The sequence below is a fragment of the Elephantulus edwardii genome, unplaced genomic scaffold (genome assembly GCF_000299155.1).
Source record: "Elephantulus edwardii isolate Elephantulus edwardi_28Jun2011 unplaced genomic scaffold, EleEdw1.0 scaffold00116, whole genome shotgun sequence".
Classification (NCBI taxonomy): Eukaryota; Metazoa; Chordata; class Mammalia; order Macroscelidea; family Macroscelididae; genus Elephantulus; species Elephantulus edwardii.
This window is the reverse complement of record NW_006399866.1, coordinates 1,212,494-1,229,446: the sequence shown is the minus strand read 5'-3', so window position 1 is coordinate 1,229,446 and position 16,953 is coordinate 1,212,494. Positions and strand designations below refer to the sequence as shown.

Genomic DNA, 16,953 nt, shown 5'->3' with positions numbered 1-16,953 from the left:
AGTGTGTAGGATCCCCCACCCTTTATGGAGATATTTTATGTATATAAGGATTTCTTTTCTAGAAGGTTCAATCATTTTATCTTCTGTTGGTTGCACATTATGGCTGTGTGAGAGCTTATCCATACTGTAGGCTGTTGGGTATTCTGTTGAGTTGGAACAAGCATCTGGCCGTTCAGGGGCTTTTCAGAGGCAGAAAAATCACACTGCCTAGATTTCTCCTATGGAGCAATTGGTGTTTAAGAACCGAGAGCCCAATTTGGCAACACAACTCCTTAGCATTTAAGCCACCAAACCTCCCTATGCTATAGATTAGGGCTCCTAAATTTATATCTATTTTTCCCTAATGGTCTTCAGTTCAGTGGTTCTGATCCTTTTTTACAATGTTTATTTCTATAAATGGGGTTGAAGACTGGTTTTACCATATAATAGGTTTTGGTATGTGGTTTTGGTATGTGGTTTTCATTCTCATGTTTCATTTCACTTAACTCCACATCAGTATATTTCTTTTGGCTTTCTGTCAGAGTCACTGGATGGGCAATCTGGTCTGCTTTTCTACAAGAAGGCTTGTTTTGTCCTTTCATAATGTTTGAACTTGACTGCAGCTCCCTCAGCATTGTAGAAGGCTCTTCTTGGTGTGTGCTGGTTGTACTCTTTCCATATGGTAGTAATAATTTTGCTTACTGTGTTTTATTTGAGGTTTCTAAACTATCCTTCAGCTTTTGTAATTTCCAAGCTACATATTGTTGGAGATACTCCACACCGTCAAATAACTTCTGGATTCCTGACTCTGGGATAATCAGAGGGGTAAACTGCTGGTCTGCTTCATTCAGAGTATGTTGAGGTTTGTTTTTTTTTTTCATGTTTGAGCCTGACAGCTCCTTCTTTGCCATTATGTGAGGTTCTTCTTAGTTCCCCAATTTCAGGATTCTAGTATTATCGTCTGTAGCTGGCTTTCCTGGTGTTCTTGCAGTAGACAACTGTTTTTTCAGTCCTACTAGTTCACTATCCAAAAAATTCTTCTATATAGCTTTACTTGAGAAAGAATGTCTTCCAAGCAGCAAGGTCTGAAGTTCACCAGCAACTTGAGTTCACCACAGAACCAAAAATATTCAAGGCAAATTCATTCCATGCAGTTCACTCCTGAAGTATCCAAGTATCAGCACCGTGAACTCAACCCTCAACCGAGTGCAGAGGCACCTCACGAAAGCGGAATCTTTTTTTTTAAATTAAATTTTATTAACTTTAATGAACATTTACAGAGATTTTGCGTTTCCATTCATTCATTGTTGCACTACTTTCTCTAGGATGTGAATCTTGACCTATCTGTCCTGTGCCACCCTCTTCATCTTTGATATACTTGTGACCAATGATACAGTCACTGTGTCAATTTAGTTGTGGGACTTCTTTCTTTTGCTGATTCTTCACTTTTCCAAGCATGAGAGAGTACGGGGACCGGACTCTCGTGGCGACATGTCCAAAGTATGAGAAAGGAAAAAAAAAGTGGTATGAAGCAGTTTTGGAGGGGGAAAAAAAAGCATCACGTGTCACACAGTAGCCTTTCTACACCAGTGCGCATGGGTGGCCTTGCCAATAGTAAACATGGCAATTCGGCTCCTGCTTTCTTTCAAGTTAACCTAATAATGCCAATAGTTAATATGGCCTCCAGCCCGTGAGCTCTCATTGGCGAGATCTCTGAGGCCCCGCTGCGATCACGGGGCCGAAAAGCGTGGCTCCGGGTCTGCCTGCGCCTGCGCAGATGTTTGGCGCCAAGATGGCGATGGAAATGAGGCTTCCTGTTGCTCGCAAACCTCTTAGCGAGAGCCTTGGCCGCGAACCTAAAAAACACTTGGTAGTTCCGGGGGACACGATAACTACGGATACGGGCTTCATGCGGTATGTGGAGACTGGAGTGGCTCTGCACACAGAGGCCTCCCGCAGGACTTTGCACGTGGGCTGCTAGTTCGAAACACCGGCGTCTTGGGTCTGAGTCCTTGTAGGACCCCGAGTAACCGGTACCGTCTGGGGAGTCCGGTACCGCCCAGGCCCCTGCAGTCGCGGCGTTTCCAGTACTGGGGCTTCTCGCTCATTGCTTGCGTCGTTTTTGTTCGTGTTTGTTTCACCTCCCTGAAGCCTTGCTCTTTCGATGAAAGCCTTGTCTTTCGGGTCCTCTGCTGCCTTCAGCCTTGATTTTTTTTTTTCCCTTATGAAACGCATTGTTTATTTTCCGTCAACCTTATTTCCACTTTTCAGTTTAAGACCATTCCGTGGTGGTACCCACCCACTCAGTGGCCTGAGCAGTGGGAGCTGCAGACCAGTCTTCAGTTGCAAGTTGAGCACTCCAGTCTTCAGTAGGGAACTGCTGAATCGGTACAGAGGGCACCTGGACGCCTTCGGACCAGTCTGTCACTTCAGGCTGAGTAGCAGTGAATTCAGGAGCAGGGGCGGTCCATTCTCCCTGAAACTCCTCCTTGGTCACAGCCTTTTCGGCAGCAGCCTGTTCTTCCTTTTCAATCTATTCTGGATCTCTGTAGAAATACAGATCAGGCATGACCTCCCACGGTGCTCCCGGGAGATCGTGCCACGCATGCGCAGGACTTCCCGGCCCGCATCCACATCAGACCCACAGAGTGAGCTCCCTTCTTGTTGTTGTTGCACGGGATGGCAATGTCTACATAACGCAGAGGAGAATCTGTGTTATACAGGGCAAAAGTGGGCAAGTTAACATAAGATGCTTCTGTCAGAGGCTGGTGGTCAGCCCTGGGATCAGTAACCACCAGAAGACGAGGCTCCCGGGAAGGCTGCCTGGATCTGGTTAGTGAAGGTTCCAGGAGTGAAGCGCCCGGCAATAGGAGTGGCCCCAGTAGCAGCAGCAAACTTCAGAACAGCTCTCTGGCCTGTATTTCTGGAGGAAATGACACATCAGCTGGATTTTCAATGGCGCGAGCAGCCAAGAGCAGCTTCTCCCAGGTCCTATTCAGGTTTATGATGTAGATGCCATCACTTTTCCTTTTGTAGATGTACTGCTCCATTTGGAAGTCAAGGTTGGTGCCACCCAAATGCGTTCCTGCTGCAAGGAATTTGAGGACATCCTCCTTCATCTGCAGGACATCAAGGGCACCGGACATTGTGGAAGTTTCCCTTTTAAGTTACAACGGGAACCAGAACAACGCCGTATGGACCCTTGTTCGGGTAGCGCGGAAAGCCAGCCTTGTTTTTTTTGAACCTTCCTTTTTTGAGACTTGAGTAACTGAAGCAGAGTCCATAACGGGACCCTTTCTAGCTTTTAGATGGACTGTGGGCATTTCTGATTTGGCCGCTTTCTCCCTTAGCACCCTTCGTCTTGGGGCCGGGTTTCAGAGTCAGTTCTTTGGGGTCTTTTTGAGTGCCGGGTGCCATTGAGTCGACCTCGACTCCTGGTGAGCCTGTAGACAACAGTACAAATCACTGCCCGATCTTGCTTGTCTTCGCTGTTCTTTGCTGTGCTTAATTAAGCCCACGTTGCAGTCACTGTGTCAGTTCGTTTCATTGAGGGATCTCCTCACTTTGCTCTTCTCTACGTTTCCAAGCATAATACCTTTTCCAAAAAAGTGATCCCACTAATGATGAGTCCAAACTGTGTGAGACCTAACTTAATACTTCTTCCAAAACAGACTTGTTTGTTCTTTGGGCAATCCAAATTAGTCAATATTTTTCCCAGCTCTACAGTTCAAAAGCATAATTTTTCTCTTCAGTCTTCCTCACTCATTGTCCTACTTTCACATGTGTTGTCAGTTGTTAGGTGCTGTCAGGTATGTGAAGCATTTGAAAATACCATCGCTTTTAACTGACGTCCTTACATCCCTTTTTGTCCTTGACAACAGATAGGCCCATGCAGTATATAGTTGAGTTTCTTGATTGCTGCTTGCATGTGTCTTGATTGTGGATCCAGGTAAGATGATAGCCTCAATTTTTTCTCCCATTGTTTATGTTGATGTTCCGTATTGGTCCAGTTTTGATGATTTTTGTTTTCTTAATGCTGAGCTATAATTCATACTGAAGGCTATGTCATCTTTGATCTTCAGGAAATGCTTTAACTTCTCTTCACTTTCCACAAGGCTGTGCCTTTTGTAGTTTATTGATGAGCCTTTCTCTAATCCTGATGCAGTCTTCTTCATATAGTCCCCTTTCAGAGATTATTTGCTCAGCACAGCTTGAATAGGTATGATGAAAGGATACAACCCTAAAACATACCTTTCCTGCCTTTCAGCAGTTATTCAGATTGCTCAAACAGTTGCTTCTTGGTCCGTACATAGTCTTCACATGAGCAGAATTAAAATTCCCATTGTTTTCAATATTATACATAATTTATTTTTTTTTTTAATTTTTATTATTTTGTGTGTGTGTACCGTCAAATCAGATCTGACTGGTACAGGAGGAGATTGCCTCTCCGTATACCTCTGGGATTGTAGTGCAGCTTTTGCCACTAGGCCACCAGAGCTCCCCAATATTATCCATAATTTACTATGATCACACAAATATATACTTTGTTGTTGTTGATTGCGTTTGAGTCGAGTATGACTCATAGCAACCCTATGAACAAAAGGCCCGAAGCCCCTCTATAACTATCGCCATTTATCAAAGTTCATAGTTTCCAGAGGTAAGTTGTTTAGGAAGTGGATACCACTCCTGCTTCCAAACCTGTCATAGAATGCTATTGGTTGAGTCATCTGTGATGCATGTTACGTAGTTAATAAAATACAAGTAAACATCTTTCTGGTATTCTCTGCTTTTAGCCAAGATTCACTTGACAACAGTGATAATGCTTTTGCCAAGGCCTCTCTTGAATCCAACTTGAATTTCTGGCAGTTTCCTGTGGATGTACTGTGCATTGCTCCATCCTCCATTCCAGCCATTTAAAAATAATCTTCAGCAAGATTTTACTTGTCTGTGGTTTTGTTTTGTTTTTTTAAATTTTATTTTTTTTTTTAGCGTGTGTACCAGCAAATCGGATCTGACTGGTACAGGAGGAGATTGTCTCTCCTTCTCCAGCAGAGCATCTGGTGGATTCAGACCGCTTACCTCTGAGATTGCAGTGCAGTTTCTTGCCCCTAGGCCACCAGAGCTTGCCAGTTGTCTGTGGTTTTAATGATATTATTCAATAATTTCTATATTATGTTGGATCAACTTTTTTGGAATGAGCACAAATATGAATATCTTAGAAGTAGAAAAGTGAGCCTGTCCAGGACTGCGTCTGTTTACTTTTTAAGTACTTGAGTTGATATCCCATCAATTCCTGGATCCTTGATTTTTGCTACTGTTTTCAGTGCAGCTTTGACTTCTTTCTATATTTGGTTATTGATCATACGGTACTTCCTAAAATGGTTCAGTACCAACTAAATGTTTTTGGTGCAAAGACTTTGTATTCTTTCCACCTTCTTTTGATCCTTCTTGCATCATTAAGTATTTTCCCATAGAGTTCTTCAGTATTGCAGTTTGAGCCTTGAATTTGTTTTTTGGGTCTTTCAGTTTGGGAAATGCTAATTGCATGCTTCCATTTTAGTCTCCTAACTTCTGATCTTTGTGCATTTTGATCTTTTGTTTTGTCTTCTTGAGCTGCTCTTGGGAAATCTGTTCAGCTCTCTCTCTTCATAATTTCTTTCTTTTACATTAACTTATCTACATTATATTTCAGTCTTCTGACATCTATTTTGGTCTTTTCTTTGCTGAACTTTGAACTTGTGCTTTCTTCATGTATGATGTCCTTGATGGCTTCCTCCAATTCGTGTCATGTTTGGTCTTTAGTGTACAGTGCATCAAATCTGTTCTATTTTCCAATTTCTACTTGAGATACTTTCCAAATCCAGACTGGATAGACTCAAGTTGTGTCTTTACACTTGTGCCCTTGTTTTGTTTTTCTAAAGCTTCAGCGATTTTTCTTTAACTTATATACAGGCAATTAGACTGTGTTCCACAGTTGACCCCTGGCCTTATTCTGATTGGTAATAAGCTTCTTCACTGCTTCTTTGTTCAGATGTAGTCACTTTGATTCCTGTATATTCCATCAGTCAAGGTCCACATGGATACTTGCCATTTATGTTTTTTATAAATGTATTTTCAATGAGTAAGTTGCTGGTTGTACAGCATTCATGTATATAATCTCACCTCATTTCTGTCACCAAGGCCATCAAATTCCAACTACCAATCCTTTGTTTAAAAGTTTTGCATTCTACTTATCAGTTGTTATTAATGCATCTTGAAGGCATGTTGAGTCGTTGGTGGTTGGTCAGGTACTTACATCATGCAGCATTCGAACTCTCCAACCTTTGAGTGTAAAGGCAGTGAAGTTTGTTGTAGTTGAGAGGGCAGCCTCTTGAGTCAAACAGTCCTGCAATCACTTATTATTCTCTCTGTTACCTCCTGAGAGGTGTTTCCTCCTCTGTGAAATAATAATAATAACAGTAACTGTCTGGTATATGTTCAATGTCTGCAAGTTAGTTCTGTGTCATCATCTCTGTGTTCAAGAGATAAAACCTTTCCTAGTTCTGTGCCATGCTTTCCATCTCTACTGTGCTTAAGCCCATTGTTGTCATAACTGATCAGTGCATTCTTAGTGGGGTGTCTTTGAAATGAGATGATAATGTGAAGAGCAAATAAAAGTTATCACAGTCCCTTCATAGATAAATACTGTTAGTGTCTTAGTGATAGTTCAGCTTTTTTTTTCCCTTTTGCAGGGATTGACACACATGCACACGCACACACAAAGAGTACAGCAGTTACAACATTACTTTTTTGCTCAGTTTCAGATTATTGACGGTGTGCTACTGGTTGAGAGGACCCACTACCTTCAGACCAGCCCAATTCCAGATTATTGTAGTTCACAAAATTTTAGCATTCATTCTTGTACTCAACACCATTTGTGTTGTGTGCGGTTGGGTTATAGCAAGAATCAAAATAAAAGTCTCTGTCCTGGTGGAGTTTAAATTCTAACAAGGAGAGACACAGGATAAATAGTTAAGGACACCAACTAAATTAGGTAGACTCTTGATAATTTTACTGGGGGGGGGAAATCCTGGAAGAGCCAAGCAGGACCATTTAGATGGGGTTGGGAATACGGTGGTGCCAGCAGCAGAATGGATTACTAGTGTAGAGAGGGTAAGTCTGGAGGAAAAGGGTAGTCTTGGAAAAGATGTCTAAGTAGCTCTCTGGTTAAGAAATGTTTTAGGCCTATAGATAGAACAGCCAATACAAAAACTGACTTTAAGGTAAAGGAACCCGTTGGGTTTGAGGAACGTATTGTTCTTGAAGGGAAGGGCTGCCTTAAGTGTTACCTTGGTGTCCTCTTTGTCTCTTACCTTGCTACAGGGGCCATGGAACGTATATGGGAGAGGAGAAGCTCATCGCATCTGTGGCTGGCTCTGTGGAAAGAGTGAACAAGTTGATTTGTGTGAAAGCTTTAAAAACCAGGTGAGGATAAAAGGTGTGTATTCTCTTTCTTACAGCATACAGGTGTCTTCTGTCTCTCATCTCTCATTCTGAAGGTCTGTGATTTTGAACTTGACTGTAGGAAAGATTGTAAGAGCCTCAATGGTATTGTGGTTTAAGCATCAGGCTGCTAACTGAAAGGTTGGAAGTTTAAACCTAGCAGCATCTCAAGGGAGAAAGATGGAGTAGTCTGCTTTGGAAGCTGTAGAGGACTTTCCTGCTCTGTCCTAGGAGATTACTGAGTTGGAATGAGCAGTTTATACGAATAACTATGTAAGTAAGTGTGGAAAGATTTCATCCTGTTACCCAACCTTTGTAAGCCTTGGTAATTTTCTAAAATGAGAATAAAAGTACAACTAACTCTGTAGGATTTTTGTTAGAATTCCAGTGAAATGATGAATTCTTTAATTCATTGAAATACTTAACACAGAGCCTAGTGCCAAGAGGGCTCAGCAAAGTTTAACCCCAGGAAGGAAGCAAGAGGAGTCAGAACAGACCGAAAGTAGGAATAGACACAGGCAGAGAGAGCTGAGATCAGGGGACAGTCTGGCTTGCCTTGTAGGCCACTGTCAGCATTGTGGCTTTCAGTTTGTATTATTTGGGAAGACAGTGAAGAGGTGGGAGCAGAGGAAGAAAATTATCTGACATATTTGAGGAAATTAAAGAGGGACCAAGGCAGACTTAGGGGAGATGAATTCATCTGAAGTGATGGTCACCAGGAATGAAGTAGTAGAAACGAAAATGAGTAATGATTTGATTCTTTGCATGTATTTTGAAAATTGAGCTGGCAAGCTTTGCTGCTGGATTGGTCATGGAACAGAAAGGGGAATCAAGAATGCCTCACCAAGTTTTTGGCTTGAACATCTGGGAAGATGAAATCACCATTTACTGAGATGGAGAGTTTGCTGTGGGTGGAGAGGATGGAATAAAGAGGGTGTTTCTGGCAAACTTGGTTTTGAGCTTGTTATGTTTGAAAATGTGTATTAGTCATCTGCATGGAGATGTTAACGTTGGTGGGCTTGGATGGATTCTAGAAGGAGGAGGGTAGTTATCAGTGGTATGCAATCCATTTGATTGCATGAGCTCACCAAGAGCTGAGTGTGGACTGAGAGAGAAGTGCCCCACCATTGACTCCTACACTGGAGCACTGCCCATCAGTGGAACAGAGGGAGAGACTAACAGCAGACTTGAGATGACTACCAGCGGGTGGAGGAGGCAGCGAGTAGGCCCATGGACAACATTCATGCCTCTTTGGGGGGCATCTTGCCTTAGGATCTCCTTTTTCCTTCTCTGACTAGTGCAGAACTCACAGGAAAATATTCCTTGTATGTAGAGCACACTTAAATTAGATTAGCAGAGATAGCACCTGAGGCTGACCCCTCAAGTTGGCAAACACAAAGGAAGAGGAACAGTTGCAGGTAGACACTAGTTATTGGAAAAAGGAATGTAAGAAGCATGAATGAGGTAAACTGGCTACTGTTAAGAGAGAAATGGAATGCGTAAATATTGACATACTAGGAATTGATGAAATGAGATGGATTATTATGGGACATTTCGAATGAGACAATCATGATCTACTATGCCAGAAATGGAAAAGGGGAGAGGACATTCACATTCATAATTAAAAAGACCATTTTCTGATCCATCTTGAATACAAGAGTATTTCCATGGAGGAGGTTATCATGCTTGGAAGAGTAGAGAGTGCAGGAGAAGACCCCAGATGAGATGGATTGATGCAGTAGCTGGCATAATGAGGATAGGCGAGTCAGAAACAGTGAGATTGGTTCATCTCCTGCAGAGGGTCTCTGTGAGTTTTAGACTCAAAGGCAACAATCTAACAAAGTAGGTTTGTAAACTACTTGTAATGGTTTAAGAATAGGAAACAAAAATTTATACATATAGAAAAATTTGAAGTTCTTCCTAAAAGTAATTCCAAATGGCCTCTTCTAGGTGTGTTTGCTACATGTGCCTAAACAAGGCCCTCGTCCAGTTTATTTGGTTTTTATTCGCATTCATTTAATTGAAATCTCAAGTGGTGCTTGGTCATTGAAGATGCTTGGTTCACTGATGTCCTATTGCTTTATCTTTCAGATACAATGGTGAAGTAGGAGACATTGTAGTGGGAAGGATCACAGAGGTAAAGTTGGTATCAGCTTGCTATTTACAAAATGTAGACAAGCTAGTGACTTCATGGAATATCCAGTTCTCTGTTGTATTTAATGAGGCATATACTCTATGTGGCTGTTGGCTAGCCTTTGGTGTAAACACTTGGCTTGTCATTTTGGGGATTCCCAGTCACCTGGGTTGAGAACACTCACTCCTAGGGTGTATGTCCAGATGTGGAATTTCTTTGTAGGTTCAACAGAAGAGGTGGAAGGTAGAGACCAACTCCAGACTGGATTCAGTCTTGCTTCTCTCGTCCATGAACCTTCCTGGAGGAGAGCTGGTAAGGGTCTCTGGCAAGGTCCTGGTTTTGGATAGCTTGTTAGGTGAACTGCGAGGCTTCTGTGCCACTTGAAACTTTGCTTTGCATTCAGATTTCTTCTATTACTCCTTTTTGTCTGGATGTAAATATAGGCATCTCACCTGACCCCATTTCTTCTAGACTAGGCTGCAGTCATTGGGTGTGGTATCAGGAATGCCAATGGCTAGGATCCCACACCACAAGAGAATTAGGAAGTTAGGTCCTAGTTTCCCTGTTTGAGTGTGTCACCTTTGCAACAGTGAAGATGTACCTTCAAAAGTTGTTTTTTGATTAGTGGGTTTGTTTTAATTGAGTGGTACTTGGTTATTCTAAGCACCAGCAGTGACTAAAATGTAGTCTTTTGTAAAACATCATGGTTCACTTTTCAGTCCAGGATATATTTACAGAGACTCCTTGTGCTAGGTTCTAGGGAACGTGGCAGCTGATTTCTTAAAGCATATATGGACTAACAGAGTAAACAAGATATTCCCTGGCAGTAGAATAAACAGGTGCTGAGTTGTCCAGAGGCTGGATTAATATTAGAGAGAGGAGAACATAGTGTAGATCCTTTAAGGATGGATAGAAGAAAATACATGAACAGAGATACAGCGAAGTAGGACAGTAGCTGGTCTTGCTGAGGTGTGGAAGGTTGTATGGAAAAGTAGGCTGACCTGGTATGGGAGGATTTTGAGTAGCAGATAAGGGCATTTGAATATTATTCAGAGAAAAGATTAAAGAAGAATTGAAAAGTCTATAATCATTACTATGAATTAAATTATTACTGTTTCCTTTGAATGGCATGAGTGGGTTATCTGCTTGTGCCATTGTTCTTAATAATTGAGTTTTAATATTGTGGTTGGCTTCAAAGAGTCAAATGAAACAAGGAGGGGGGAAAGAATCTGGCCTAAGCCTAATTTTTTTTTGGGGGGGGGTCCCTAGTTATTCATTCATTCATTCATTTATTTTGGTCTGTTTCAGAGGAGAAGATCTGCAGAAGATGAGCTTGCCATGAGAGGGTTCCTGCAGGAAGGGGATCTTATCAGTGTATCCTGTACCTTGTATTCTAGCAGTATTGTGCTCTTTTTTTTTTTAAATTTTTTTATTTTATCTATATTTTATTAATTTTCATAAACATTTACAGAGATTTTGGGTTTCCATTCATTCATTGTTGCACTATTCTCTCTACCCTCCTCCCAGTTTGTTCTTGTCCAAATGCCACAGTGCTTGTCAAAGCCAGTTCTGATTAATCTTCTTTGTCAGTGTGTCCTTTGCCATTCCCTATCACTCCTCCCTGAGAGAGACTTCACCCTGAGTCATAAGGAAAAGGGGATGGTGTATTCTCTTAGCTACTTCCTGCTGAAAAGGGACGCTGTGGGTTTCAGGGTGAAGATCTTCTCTCACTACTCTAAAGGGCCCCTTTGGCAGTAGGAAACACATAGACTATTATGGAGATTGATTATGGAATTTAGATGCACTCTTATTGATTGGGCTTGGCCGTACATGTTCATATCCTTGAAGATGTATCATGGGGGTGTTGCAACCTAGAAGACACAAATTTGACTAACAAGTTATAAGTACATGAGTCCAGAAATTATGGAAAAGTAAAAGAAAAGATTCTTTCATTGTTTTACAAACCCTCCCCCAGGTCCCCTCCACCATGTAGCCCTCGCTCTAGTCTCCTGTGATGACAGAAATACCTAGTTATATATCTCTTTTAAACAGTTTTCTCCCTCCTCTGTTTCAGTGCAGTATACATTATTGAACCCATCTTACTCAGTCTCTCCCCAACCCCAAGGACAGTCCCATTCTACAACAGTGGCATCATGTAATATTTGTCCTTTTGTGACTGGGATATTTCACTCCGCATAATGTTCTCCAGAGTCAACCATTTTGAATAATATTGCATGAGTTCCTTGTTTTTTAATGCAGCATAGTATTCCATTGTGCAAATATACCACAGCTTCTCTAGCTATTCGTTTGTTGATGGGCACTTAGGTTGTTTCCAACTCCTTGCTATTGTGAACAAAGCTGCAATAAACATGGGTGTGCATATATCTGCTTGGATGTCAGCTATGGTCTCTTCAGGGTATATTCCCAGTAGTGGAATTGCTGGGTCAAATGGTATCTCTATTTGCAACTTTTTGAGAAAGCGCCATACTGCTTTCTACAGGGGTTGCACCATTTTACACTCCCACCAATAGTGAATCAGGGTTCCAGTTTCTCCACAACCTCGCCAGCATTTGTTGCTTGCTGTTCTGTTAAATTTTGCTATTTTGACTGGGGTGAAATGATATCTCATAGTTGTTTTAATTTGCATCTCTCTTAGGGCTAGGGATTTTGAGCATTTCTTCATGTGTTTGTTAGCCATCTGAATGTCGTCTTCGGTGAAATGCCTGTTCATATCCTGTGCCCATTTTTCTATTGGATTATTTACCTTTATCTTGTTGTGGTGCTCAAGTATTTCATAAATTCTGGATATAAGTCCCTTATCTGATATGTTATTACCGAATACTTTTTCCCAGTCAGTGGCTTCCCTTTTTACCCTACTGGAGAAGTTTTTGGATGTGCATAGGGATTTGAGTCTTAGAAGGTCCCATTCATCTATGTTATCTTCTCCTGGTTGTAGCTTTTCCAGGAGGGAATGGAGTGAAAGTGTCTTTCTCTGAAAAGAAAAAAACCTTTCCTGACAGATGTCTCAGCCCTAGATCAAGTGTCCAGAACTCTGCCAGTCTTCCTGCATCTCTAGCTGAACTTTGGCTCTTGTTTAGACCTGCTAAGTCATTTCTCTGGGTCTTAAAACTTCTGGTGGCTTGTGCTTATACTAAACATTATCTTAATGATGGTTTAATTTGTATCCCAGGGAACAGAAAAGATGTTCTTCATGGCAAGAGATTTATGAAGGGAGGTCGGGTCACAGTACTGTCCTCTGAGTCTTTTAAGCTCTTAAACTGCTCAGTGGGACTGTTGGAGGTGAAATGAGATGTTAAGGCCAGAGATGTTGGCGAGGGAGGTGCTGTGAGAATAGACAGCCGGGGGAGCTCTGGTGGCCTAGTGGCAAGGAGCTGCAGCTACAATCCCAGAGGTGCACGGTTCAAATCCACCAGATGCTTTGCCGGGGAAGGAGGGACAATCTCCTCCTGTACCAGCCAGATCTGATTTGATGGTACACGCACACAAAAATAATAATAAAAAAAAAAAGAATAGCCAGAACATCATCATTTTCCTTCATCACTCTGGCCAGGCTGAGGTCCAGGCAGTGTTCTCTGATGGAGCTGTTTCTCTTCACACGAGAAGTCTAAAATACGGAAAAGTAAGTCTTTGTCTTCCTGATTGTCACCCATGACCTTTTTTTTTTTTAAATATTGGTTTACTTATTTATATACATTGATTTTCACATTAGATCATTCCCATTTCTTTTACCCACCCCTCCCTTGTCACCCACAACTTTTAAGTGCATTTCCGAATCCTCAAAACTTTTTAACCCAAAGAATGTCAGAGGTTAAGCATTCAGGGCTGGGATCCCACTGTGTCTGTGGAGTATTTAAGGGAAGAAAGGTCAAGATTCACTTGGTATGGGACAGTAGCATTGCAAAGGATGACAATGTCATCTCTTTCCTACTTGGGAGGTTGGTGGGGCAGCAAAGGAGTCCCTTGTCTCCGTAAGACTGGAGGCTTTGCTCCCCCTGCCCCTCCCTGAGAGGGCAGGTCTGGGAGGTAGGTCTTAGAATGATAGGAGGTGACAGTCTTGAAATAGGGCTTCCGTAGCCCTTAGAAAAATATCAATGAAGTACATACTCTCTGTACTTAATCTTTACATCAGGAAGGATTGATTTGCCACTTGAATACCTAAGTGAAATTTTACTGTTTTTCTTATATGAAGTTACATTATTGAAGTGGTTTATTTTTTCCCCCTTTTTTTGGTGGGGAGTATCTTTACAGATGGGTTTGTTTTTTTTTTTAAATAAGCTTACTTCCTAATCCAAAAATAAATTATGATTCATCCCTTGGCTTTACCTGAGTGAGACTTCATTTTCTGTGTGGAATTCTCAGTGGCCAGGCCATCACCAACAACATTCAGATCCTTGAAACAGACAGAGGGCTGCACACATGTTGCCTTTCCCAGGCCAGGCTATTGCCCAGACATCTCAGAAGTGCTGTAGCTTGTAGGCACTACAGACATGATCTCAGGTCATGAACACAGCAACATTCCTTGACTCACAAGAAGCTCAAACTTAGGGCCTCCTTGGCTTCAGATTCTAAAACCCAGTCCACCAGCCCCTGATTAGAATGTAAGAGTGATTGCAAAGGGAAATAACAGTACTTTCTGTTAAAATGTATAAACCTTGGAATGCAAAATTTTTTTTTTGCATTTACTGTTTTATCTACCTGGGAATGCTGGTGATGTAGTCTGTAGGGAGTTACTTGGGTAAGCACCTTGGGTGGTCTGAGTCCACAGTGGCTCTGAGGGAGAAAGATGGATGACAAATCTCTGTAGTTTACAGCCTCTCAAAAACCCAGTGGAGGGTCAGCTATGAGTTGGTTCCAACTTGACGGAAATGAGAGAGTCGTAATCTACTTTGTGTTCATCTCACTGTTCATTCATCCTGTTGTTTTATGCCATCGAGTCAGAACTGACCCATAGCTGACCCTCTGGTGCATTTTCAGAAGCAGTAAATCATGTGGGAGAAGATTGGTCGTCCTTCTCATGAGGAGTACCTGGTGGATTTGAACCAAGTGTGTTGAGTATTGCAGAGCAGCTTCTTAGCACTAATATCTTAAAATGTATCTCTCTTTTAGCTAGGTCAAGGTGTTTTGGTCCAGGTTTCCCCCTCCCTGGTAAAACGGCAGAAGACTCATTTCCATGACTTACCGTGTGGGGCGTCTGTGATTCTGGGTAACAATGGCTTCATTTGGATCTACCCAACGCCTGAGCACAAAGAGGAGGAAGCAGGAGGCTTTGTTCCTAATTTGGAGGTGAATAAACCCTGCTGCTGATGTTGGTGGGGTGGAATGGCACTTGATCTTTGGGATGTCTGGGTGTGTGTAACTAACTGTTAACTGCTATATCCTGAGTGAGTTTGAATTTCCACTGAGGCATGTCCATGAATGTTTGTATTTCCTTCTTTTTAGGGTGAGTTCAAATTGGGGAATGTTGACAGAGGTGGCCAAAGTTACATGGCAGTAGCTGAAGAGTCATGGAAAAAAATTTTTTTTAAATCTTTTAGAGTTGCTGATTTAGTTTGGTTTGGAATCCAAGAGTGATAGTAAATTGCAGATGATTTCTATTCTGTGATTTAATGTGACCACTCACTTTTTTTAGTCCTGTTTTTATCTCTATCACTTCCTCATACTCTGCATTCACTTTGTAGCCTGTATCCCTTGCCGATCGAGAGGTCATATCTCGGCTTCGGAACTGCATTGTCTCAATGGTGACTCAGAGGATGATGCTGTATGACACCAGTATCCTGTACTGCTATGAAGTGTCCCTTCCACATCAGGTACTGCTATTCTCCTCTTTGCTGATCTGTGAGCAGGCACTGGGTCTTCATCTGTCAGCTCCAGTGTTTTTACAGTGGCAGCAACCAAGCTCTCCTTCCAAATATCTTTACCATGTTCATTTTTCCCTAGATACTTAGAAGATCCTAGGGCCTAGTAGATCCTAATGCCTAGTACTCTGATGGTGAAGTGGCTTGGCTGGTAACTAGACGGTCAGTGGTTCACACTCAGCAGCTGTTCTGAGGGATAAAAGAGCTGGTGAACCGCTTTTGTGAAGACGACAGTTTAAGAAACTGTATGAGGCAGTTCTGTTTTGTCCTCTTGGGATGGACTTGATGTCACGCAAGCAGCAGCAGCAGCACTGTCCGTCCAAGGACTTAGGAGATGAATCTGCCAGATGGGATTAGTTTATGATAGCAACTCCTTGGACTTCATCTTGCCCATCCCAAATTTAATGAATGCTAGAATATTATCTTTTTTCCTGTCAGCTTTATCTGCTGAATCTTGCTGATTTATTAAAGTGATTCTGGCGGATTATATCTTGGAACACTTGTCCTCTAACAAATAAGTACAGAAGGTTTATATTAACTATGTTTGGTTTCTGTGCTTGGATTCACTTGGTGATCTGCTTATGGTTGGTTTCTTTTCTAGACAAATACCTTTTTCTTTTCTTTTTCAGATCAAAGACATCTTAAAGCCAGAGATAATGGAAGAAATTGTGATGGAAACCCGCCAGAGACTATTAGACCAGGAAGGGTAAGGAGAGACAGCTGAAGGACAGCACTGTATACCTGGCTGGAGCTATTCTTGAAGATGAAGAATCAGATTTACGGTCCCCACGTGGGGCTTAGGGGAGGACTGAGACGCTCATCACTTGACCAGCATCGACAGCTGTGAGGCTTCTGTCAGCCCCACATAACTTTTTTTTCTCCAAGACGAAAGTCTGAGTGGAAAGTGAACAGTACCTCTGGTAGGCGGGGCTCCAGAACTAGGGCATAATTCAGGTCTTTCCAAGGGTGCAGTGAGTGGTCTAGTCAGATGAACTTCCTTCCTGGAGTAAGATGGGGATCTTCCACTCACGGTCATTCAGAACACACTTTGTGAACACACATTGTGAAACTGCCCCTATAAAAAACATCCCTGATCCCCCAGTTGTCTTTGTCTTTTATAATCATCTCTAAAATGTAAGTACAACATTCCAGTTGTGCTTGAAAAACAAGTTAATCTGGCAGGCGTATGGATGAATAAAGCTAACCAGCATTTCTTTCTCACTGGCTGTTCTTCTGGCGATAGCTACAGACATACCCACCATAGGGTTACTTTAGCTCTGTCCTGCCTTGGTAAGAAGCTGATTCATTATCAGCTGAGAGAATGACTGTTCTGGGCCCATCTGCTTTTGGGTGCTCTGATACACATGAATACAAAGTAAGAGAAATGGAGATGGAAAAGAAATGCTGTTCTGTAACTGAAGTAGTAATACATTAACTTCTGAATTCATGATTAAAAGAGAAAAACAAGGTGCTTACTGTTGT

At 42.0% G+C, this 16,953-nt stretch overlaps 1 protein-coding gene and 1 pseudogene across 3 annotated transcripts; one reads left to right on the top strand and one right to left on the bottom strand.

Moving 5' to 3' along the window:
- Positions 1-1,756: 1,756 nt before the first annotated feature.
- EXOSC2 (exosome component 2) lies at positions 1,757-16,181 on the top strand. 3 transcript variants are annotated; one of them, XM_006892451.1, is made up of 9 exons: positions 1,757-1,893; positions 7,342-7,443; positions 9,553-9,598; positions 9,818-9,907; positions 10,904-10,969; positions 13,167-13,235; positions 14,723-14,899; positions 15,295-15,423; positions 16,101-16,181. In XM_006892451.1, exons 1-9 carry the CDS (start codon positions 1,757-1,759, stop codon positions 16,179-16,181), a joined length of 897 nt encoding a protein of 298 aa, XP_006892513.1. The 3 variants fall into 3 exon arrangements, with proteins under 3 accessions (XP_006892513.1, XP_006892515.1, XP_006892514.1); XM_006892453.1 differs by lacking the exon at positions 9,818-9,907 and having other exon boundaries at positions 1,772-1,893; XM_006892452.1 differs by lacking the exon at positions 13,167-13,235 and having other exon boundaries at positions 1,772-1,893; positions 10,904-10,967; positions 14,727-14,899.
- On the bottom strand, positions 2,252-3,125 carry LOC102868816 (annotated as a pseudogene).
- Positions 16,182-16,953: the final 772 nt, after the last annotated feature.

What these genes read in the sequence shown, in the direction of transcription:
- EXOSC2 (XM_006892451.1), top strand. Translation starts at nt 1,757, where the DNA reads ATGTTTGGCGCCAAGATGGCGATGGAAATGAGGCTTCCTGTTGCTCGC. An exon ending in GTGAAAGCTTTAAAAACCAG is followed by an intron (nt 7,444 to 9,552) that starts GTGAGGATAAAA and finishes TTTATCTTTCAG; the next exon opens with ATACAATGGTGAAGTAGGAG. An exon ending in GCTTTGTTCCTAATTTGGAG is followed by an intron (nt 14,900 to 15,294) that starts GTGAATAAACCC and finishes TTCACTTTGTAG; the next exon opens with CCTGTATCCCTTGCCGATCG.